The sequence below is a fragment of the Juglans microcarpa x Juglans regia genome, chromosome 2S (assembly GCF_004785595.1).
Source record: "Juglans microcarpa x Juglans regia isolate MS1-56 chromosome 2S, Jm3101_v1.0, whole genome shotgun sequence".
NCBI classification, from domain to species: Eukaryota; Viridiplantae; Streptophyta; class Magnoliopsida; order Fagales; family Juglandaceae; genus Juglans; species Juglans microcarpa x Juglans regia.
In genome coordinates, this window is record NC_054597.1 from 17449389 (window position 1) to 17458207 (window position 8819).

The window sequence follows — 8819 nt, forward strand, 5'->3', positions numbered from 1 at the left end:
TTGGCCTTCTCGGTCACTCTCTCTGTGAAGAGTGTCGGTGGGTGTAGTAGCACAACCCTTACCTCAAATGCTCAGCAGAAAATACCCAAGAAAACGACAAAAGAACAGTGACAGATTAGACAAGTAACTAATTAGGAAAGTATGGTTCGTTTGGAAAACATAACTATCTCATCTCATCTTATATGATCTCAAAATTTTTCATAATATTCTTTTAAAACACTACTCAAATATAAATATTTTTTAATTTTTTAATTTTCTATTTAATCATTACCTGATTATTACAATTTTTAGAAACCCACTGAAAGAGGGATAAGGTTGGTGAGATTACTAAGTGTTTTGAACAGAAGGATGGGTTGGGCTAGAATGGTTTAACTAAAAAGCCCATCAGTGTGGTCTCGTGTCTAATACTTCATCATGGGTCAAAGTCAATTGCAAGGAAGCAAAAATGACTTTAGGGAAGGTTAGAATGCCGATATAGACAAAGCTCGCAGTGTGCTCTTAGATGAAAGACAACAAACTTTGATTAGAGGGAAGTGGAAGAAATTAGCAAGAGGAAAGGGTATGTTAGTAAAAATTGAAACTGGTCCATTACCAAAGAAAATGTTTTTTATTGATGAAGTAGAAGATGAGGTGGTGGGTGATTTCTTTAAGAGAATGTAGAGGATGATGAAGTGGAAATTTCTTTTAAAATTGATCAATTGACCCCATCGCCAAGAGCCACAAAAACCTTAAGTTGGAACTGTCGGGAGCTTGGGAACCCTCGAACAATTCTCAACCTTCACAGGTTAGTGAAGGAGAAGAAACATGATGTGTTCCTTATGGAAACCAAAACTGAAAAGTGTAAATGGGATTTTATTAAAAGGAAGCTCAAGTACCAAGGGTGTTTTGTGGTGGAACCTAGAGGGAGAAGTGGGGGATTGGCTTTACTGTGGAAAGAGGAATTGGATGTCTTGATTTCATCCTATTCTCGATACCATATTAATGCTCAAATAAAATTGGGTGAAGGGACTATAGAATAGAAATTCACTGGACTATATGGGCATCTAGAGGCATGTGAAAGACAAGTGTTGGATTTGTTAGGATCTCTTAGACCTAATAATCAAATGGATTGGTTGATTTGTGGTGATTTTAATGAAATAGTGTCTCAGTATGAAAAGATTGGGAGTTGACCGCATGATGAAAATTTGATGGAAAACTTTTGAAAGACATTGGACAGTGGCGGTTTGTATGATTTGGGTTGGCAGGGTTCTAAGTTTACCTAGAGTAACAGACATAAAGATGGTCCTATAATAGGGAGAGGTTGGATAGGGGGTTGCAAAGTCAACCTGGTGTACCATGTTTAACTCAGTAAGAGTGCATACTCTAGCCGTAGGAAGCTCTAACCACAGACCTTTACTATTATCATCTAATAGAGAGATTAATGTAGGAACAACTTCTACTGGGTCTTTCAAATATGAGTGTTGGTGGAGTTGTGAAGATGAATGTAAAATGTTGAAGAAGAATGGAAGAAAAGGCCTCTTACTAGAAATAAGCTTAAAAGGGTTCAAGAGTGTCTGTTTTTATTGCAATACAACTTTAAGTAAGTGGAGTCGACAAAAAGGCTTGGATTTTGAATAGGAAATTCGAACAAAATCTATTTTGTTAAAACATCTTCAGGATACAGAAGATCATAGTACTATTGCAGAAATACAGAAACACCAAAAGGAGCTTGATCTTTTGCTATAACATGAAGATTTGAAATGGAGGGAACATGCTAAACAACATTGGTATCAACATGGAGATAAGCACACTCATTATTTCCATGTTAGTGCCACACAAAGAAGAAAACAAAATTATATAAAGTAGATTAAAGGTATTGATGAAAGAAATGTTACAGAGGAGAAGGACATAGCTGAGGCTTTCAGGATGCATTTTGAATCAATATATTCCACTACTATCTCTGGTGCTGAGGAAATAGAATGGTGTTTACAACACATGGACAAAAAGGTGACTCAATAAATGAACTTCAAACTTGAAGAGCCTTTTTTTACTGAGGAGATTTATAAGGCTTTCAAGCAAATGAGGCCGTCTAAATCTCCTGGGCCTAGATGGATTTGGAACTAGATTCTTTCAAGACCATTGGAGTAGTGTTGGGACCGAGGTATGTATATGGCCGTGCTTGAATTCCTTAACGGAGGTAGCATGCCTAGTCTTCTTAATCGTACTTTCATTGCTTTGATACCCAAAAAAAACTTTCCAAGTTCTGTAAATGATTTTAGGCAGAATATTTTTGTTTCTGCTATTGGTAAGGAGATTATGATAAAGGTTGTTCTCCAGGCAACCCCTACCTACACAAGGAATATTTTTATGTTGCCAAGGACTCTATGAAAGGAGATAAATTCTTTATTTGAAAAGTTTTGGTGGAATAGAAAAAGTGAAGGAAAGGGTATTCATTGGAAGAAATAAGAAAAACAGGGGAACCAAAATGTTTTGGAGGATTGGGGTTACGAGATATAGAGCATTTTAATGAGAGAATGTTAGCAAAACAAGGATGAAAGCTAATGCAAGAACCACAATCTTTGGTTGCTCGAATTTTTAAAGAAAAATAGTATAAGAATTGTTAGTTTATGGAAGCTAAACTTGGTCATAATCCATCATATATATGAAGGAGTGTGTGGTCTTCAAGGATTTGTTAAAAGCTGGGGTTGTTTGGGGGGGAATGAAAAAAATATTTCAATATGGGGTCGAAAATGGATTCCAAGGTCTCTCTCTCTTTTCAAGTTAAATCATCAGTTAAGATATTGGTAAAGGATGCAAAGGTCAGGCTACTGGTAATTGAGGAGTTAGACAGTTGGAATGACAAGCTCATATATGAAATTTTCATGAAAGATGAAGCACTTAAAATATGTAGTATACCCTTGAGTAGAAGAGGGGCAGAAGATAAAGTAATATGAGGCTTTAATAAGGACAAAAAATTTTTTGTAAGGAGTGCTTATCATTTGGGGATGAGTTTAGAGAAGAAAAAGAGAGGAGAATCTTCAAACATTTCTGCACAGAAGCCAGTATGGGAGAAGGTTTGGAAGATTAACATCCCAAGAACAACAAAACAATTTCTCTGGAGAGCCCTAACAGCCATTCTTCCAACGAAGCAAAAGTTATTTCATCGATAGATAGTAAATGATGACTTATGTCCAAACTAGTAAACTGTTGCAGGGAAGCAGAAACTATATGTCAGCATGCATTATGGACTTGTCCTACAGCTAGTGATGTATGGGTATAAAAGCAAAGTATTGTTCAAAAATGGAGTTGTAGTGATGAAGATTTTTACACAATATGGGAAACGATGCTGCAGCAGTTTCAGATAGCAAAACTTGAAGAGATTGTTGTCATTCTTAAAGGGGTGTGGACTAGAAGAAATATTTTCATTTTTGTGGATATTTTTTATAGCCCAAATAAAGTCATTAATTATTCTTTAGTGAACTTGGCTGATTTCAGAGATGATCAAATGTCAAAAACAGAAGCAGTTGTAATAACGGGAGAAAGCAGAATGCTAACCAGATGGCAAAAACCAGTAGAAGAAATTACAAAAGTAAATTTTGATGTAGCCTTAAATGTGGAGAATCAAAAATTGGGGATTGGCTTAATATCAAGAAACTATAGGGGAAGTTCTATTCTCACTGTGTGCTAGAAAATCATTTACTAGGGTACCTTTCCTAGTAGAATGTAATGCATTATGGAGGGCTGTTGAACTTTGTCAAAAGCTTAATGTAAAAGATGTTATTTTTGAAGGAGATGCGAAGAATGTGATACAGGATGTTAAATATTGCAAGAATGATTGTTCATGGTTGGGGGAAATTGTGGAAGATATATATCTTTTTCTCAATGAGATCTGACTGGAATCTTGTATTTACATATCGTGAAGGAAATGTTGCAGCTCATTCCCTATCAAGGAAGGCTTTACAGATGACAAGGGAAGCTATATGGTTGGAAGAGGCACCGACTGATATTGATTCTGTTGAATTGACTATTTTATTGAAGTGAATGTGAATGAGTAAGGAAAGGTAATTGACTATTTTATTGAAGTGAATGTGAATGAGTAAGGATTTCAAAATAAAAGAAAAACTAAAAAACAACGCTCGATCGAATTAAAGGGATTGTTTTACATTAAAGTTTTGTCTGAAATGGTCAACTGGAAACATCAAATCTTTACCAGAATATCTCGTTGTTGCATGCTCTTTTCTATTACATACGTTTTTAATGACATTTGATGAAAAATTTCTTAAATATTATTTAAAATATTTTGATTTTTACAACTTTTTATCAAATCATTATTTAAGAGAAGCACCTTCTAACCAATTCAATGTGTAGGACTTTACACCCCCCAATGGGAGTCTTGCATGTCAGCTTCACATTGGTTTCCAAATAAGCTTTGCCACATGGAAGTTTTAATCAAATCTTAAAACATAACTCCCTCCACACCGAGCATCTTATTTCTATCCATGGAAGCTAATCGTCAATCAGCGTTTGTTGGTACCGCCATCCACTTGCTCCACCGCAGTGTTCCTTGAATTTGGTGACTAGTGCACTTTGTTCATGTTCCCCTCCACACGTATTCCACATTAATTGCCCCAAATTAAACTCAAGATTTTTCCTTCACAAAAATTTGTAACAATTGTGGCACAAATACAAAAGAGGTTCCTTTTAGATTAAAAAGAAAGAAGGTGCATCTATAGTTGAATCTAGCTTCCTTTTGATGTCATTGAAACTTCATGTGAAAAAGATCTAGAATTGATCCATATCAATGGCTGTAGCAACAGACTTGGATTAATAAGAAAAAAGTAACTGGCTGATCTTCGTGGGATCAGAAACCTCCAAAACTTATTTATTAACTTTGTTCAATGCCATACAAAGGAAAAGACTTCAGTATTTATAGAAGTCTAATGACTGTCAATGACCGTTACAAAAGGGCATTATGGTAATCCTCATAAGAAAGTGAAGACATAAAGGTATATTGAGCCCTTAAGAAACACATGCGGAGCACGTGACCAACTAACAATTAACTAACAGATGACTTCCTCATGTTTCCTTCCTTCTTTAGCTCGAGCTCCTCTTCCTGGTATGAACTGATCATGACAACTGCCCTCCTCTTCAAAAGACCTTGCCCACAAGGTCAGGATAATGTGTCCTCAACTGTTCTATAGGTTCCCAAGTGGAATTCTCCTCATCCATACCACGCCATTTCACCAATAGGTCGATAAAAGGTTTATGATCCACATCAGTCATATGTTTGCCAAGAATAGCTTTTCGTTCCAAATTGAAATTCCCATGGGAATCAACCAATGGTAACACAGGAGAGATCTGGGAATCAGGGCCAATATATTTCTTCAACCTCGAGATATGAAACACTGGATGAACTGATGAACTTGGTGGGAACTCAAGTCTGTAAGCTACCTCTCCAATGCATTCCAAACTTCTGAATGGACAACAGTATCAAGCAACTAGCTTGGATCTGCTGGCTTGACTAACTGTCTATTGTTTATATTTATGCATCTTCAAATAAACTAAATCACCTACCTGAAACTTCCTTTGAATGTGATGTTTATCATATTGCTATTTCATAGCAACCTGTGCAGCCATCAAGTTCTTTTTCAACAACCGTAGTATCTCATCCCTTGACTTTAATTCTCTGCCCACAACTTTATTTTGAGTAGTGCCATCAACATATTGAATTAAGGTTGGAGGAGGGACCCCATATAATGCCTCGAATGGTGTCATTTTAGTCGATGAGTGAACTGAGGTATTATACCACCATTCAGCCCAAGGAAGCAATGCACCCAATGTTTTGGCCTCTCACTGACAAAACACCTCAAATATTGTTGCACACATTTATTAACCACTTCAGTTTGCCCATCTGATTGTGGATGATAAGCAGATGTGAAGTGTAGTTTAGTTCCTTGCAATTTAAACAACTCTTTCCATAAATTACTTGTGAAAATTACATCCCTATCAGTTATAATGGTGGATGGCAAGCCATGTAACTTAAATACCTGAGATATGAATACAGGAACCACGGATACAGTTGTATATGGGTGAGATAGAGGAAAATAATGTGCATACTTTGTGAGTCTATCAACTACCACCAATATAACAGAATACCCTTGTGAACATGGTAAGGAATCAATAAAATCCATGGAGATGTCACTCCAAGATCTGCTAGGCAGAGGCAACGGCTACAATAACCCAGTATTATAAGTTTTCTGTCTTGCATCTTAGGCAGACTTGACATTCCTTTATAAATTGCTTTATGTCCCTTCTCATACCACTCCGTATAAAATCTACCCTTGCTCTATGCATTGCTTTCTTATAACCAGAATGGCCCCCAAAGGTGTTGCTGTGTATAAACTGCAGCACTTGCTCCTTCATACTGGATGAAGATGAAAAAAACAGCCAGCCTTTCTTAAATAACAACCCATTTCTTACCTCAAACTTCTTATTAGAAATCTGTCCATCTTGTAACTTGTTACAAATAGCTAAAATTTCTTCATCATTCAAGTAGGATTGTCTCAACTGCTCTAGGCATAGGGGATCAAGGACTGTGATAGCCAACATTTCAACAACTCTTTCCTCCACTTTCTCTCTTCTCGAAAGACTATTTGCTACCACATTGTCTTTACCATGCTTATATTCAATTGTAAAATCATAACCAAGAAACTTAGTAATCCATTTTTGTTGAGATGAAGTTCCTATCTTCTGTTCCAACAAAAATTTCAGACTTTGTTGATTTGTTTTTATTACAAACTCAGCTCCGAACAGGTATGGCCTCCATTTCTTCACAGCCAATACAATTGTAAGGAATTATTTTTCATTTGTAGAGAGGTCCAATGGTTTTCCCTTCAAAGCTTGACTCAAGAATGCCAAGGGCCTCCCTTCCTAACTTATGACAACACTAATCCCTCTACCAGAAGCATCACATTCCAACAAGAATGGCTTTGAGAAATCTGGCAAAGCCAAGATAGGTGGGTTTGTCACAGCCTTTTTCAGGTTTTCAAAGGCTTTAGAAGCTTCATCCCTCCAATTAAATGCATCTTTCTTCAACAAATTAGTGAATGGGCCAGCAATGGAGCCATACCCTTTGACAAACCTCCTGTAGTTACCTGTGAGACTCAAAAATCCTCTTAATGACTTGAGGGATTTTGGTAAGGGCCACTCGAGCATTGCCTTGATCTTTGCTAGATCTGCTTTGACACCCTTTGCAGAGACCAAATGTCCCAGATATTCAATCTTCCCACATGCAAACGTACACTTACTCTTTTTGGCAAAAAGAGTATTCTTTGCTAATGTATCCAATACCACAAAAAGATGTTCTATATGTTTTTTTTTTATTTACTATATATTAGAATATCATAAAAAAAAACAATAACAAACTTCCTGAAAAAGGGCTGGACGACCTCATTCATCAAGGACTGGAAGGTGGTTGGGGCATTGGTTAAGCCAAAGGGCATAACTAGAAATTCATACTGCCCTTGGTGTGTTCTAAATGCAGTTTCTCCAATATCCTCCTCCTTCACATGAATCTGGTGGTACCCAGATCTAAGATCTAACTAGGAGAATATGGAGGCTCCATGTAATTCATCCAAGAGTTCATCAATGACAGGAACAGGGAATTTATGTTTAACTATTTCTCCATTTAATCCCCTATAATCTATACACATACGCCATGAGCCATCAGATTTTCTCACTGAAAGGACAGGTGAAGAAAAGGGAGATTGACGACTCCTTATCACTCCAGCATCCAATAATTCCTTAACTATTTTTTCTATTTCAGATTTTTGGAAGAATGGATACCTGTAAGGTCGAGTAGAGATTGGCATGGTTCCCTCCTTAAGAGTTATCTGGTGATCTTTAGCTCATCTTGGAGGCAAGCCCTTTGGCTCAGCAAAGACACTTTCATATCTAGCCAACACTGCCTCAATATCAGCATCATGTGTGCCCACCTCTTGGTTTAATTCCTTGGCAACAATTTGAAGTAGCATGCCTTTCATCTCCATAATAGTGAGTTGGCAAATTTGAACATCATCAACAAACTCAGTCTTGCTGGAACTGAAGCCTCTAAGTGTGACAGAACTCTTGGTATTGGTAAATGTCATTGTAAGATTAGTAAAATCTCACAAGACAGGACCTAAGGTTTGCAACCTTGCATCCGAAACTATAAATTCTGGACCAGACCTTCACCATTAATCCTTTCCCCATTTGCGACCCTCACTTCAATCATTCCACTTTGCTCGACATCTAATCCCACCTTCCTTACTATCATAGGATCGAGGAAGTTATGTGTGCTGCCAGTGTCCACAAGGACTATTACTGAGCAATCCTTAACCTTGCCATTAACTCTCATAGTTTTTGGGCTTAGAGAACTTGCAATTGCATGGAGTGAAATTTCAGGCATCTCAGTATCTTCCCCAACTGCTTCATTATTTCCCTATGAGTCTTGTTGCTTATCCTCTTCCCTCTCCACATCTTGTAGCCATTCCAATCCTGACATTTCAAATAGCTTGGCCTTAGTACACTTAGGACCAAGCTGCCATTTGTCCTCACAGAAGTAACAAACCCCTCTGTCTCTTATTGATTTCATCTCTGCTGGTGTCAATCTCTGAAATGGAGCTAAGGGTTTGGAGCCATTAGTCCTTGGACCAGAAAACTCTTCTTTCCTTACAGAATTAGCAAGAATTGAATTGCTGCCCTAGCCAGGAATAGAAACAAAGGTGGACTGGAATTTATTGTTTCCCCAAGTGCTTGTGATATATTCCTCTTGGATCTTGGCTAATCCAAAAGCAGTATTC

At 37.3% G+C, this 8819-nt stretch overlaps 1 protein-coding gene across 1 annotated transcript; it reads right to left on the reverse strand.

Moving 5' to 3' along the window:
• Positions 1-6909: 6909 nt before the first annotated feature.
• LOC121253440 (uncharacterized mitochondrial protein AtMg00860-like) lies at positions 6910-8425 on the reverse strand. Its single transcript, XM_041153452.1, has 2 exons — positions 8206-8425; positions 6910-7313 (listed from the first exon to the last, which is right to left on the reverse strand). Exons 1-2 carry the CDS (start codon positions 8423-8425, stop codon positions 6910-6912), a joined length of 624 nt encoding a protein of 207 aa, XP_041009386.1.
• Between the last annotated feature and the right edge of the window lie 394 nt (positions 8426-8819).

Bases quoted from the DNA above. Each gene is read 5' to 3' on its own strand.
- LOC121253440 (XM_041153452.1), bottom strand. From the start codon at position 8,425: ATGCCTGAAATTTCACTCCATGCAATTGCAAGTTCTCTAAGCCCAAAA. The intron at 7,314-8,205 runs GTCTGGTCCAGA...TGGATACATTAG, and splicing joins GGAAAGGATTAATGGTGAAG to CAAAGAATACTCTTTTTGCC.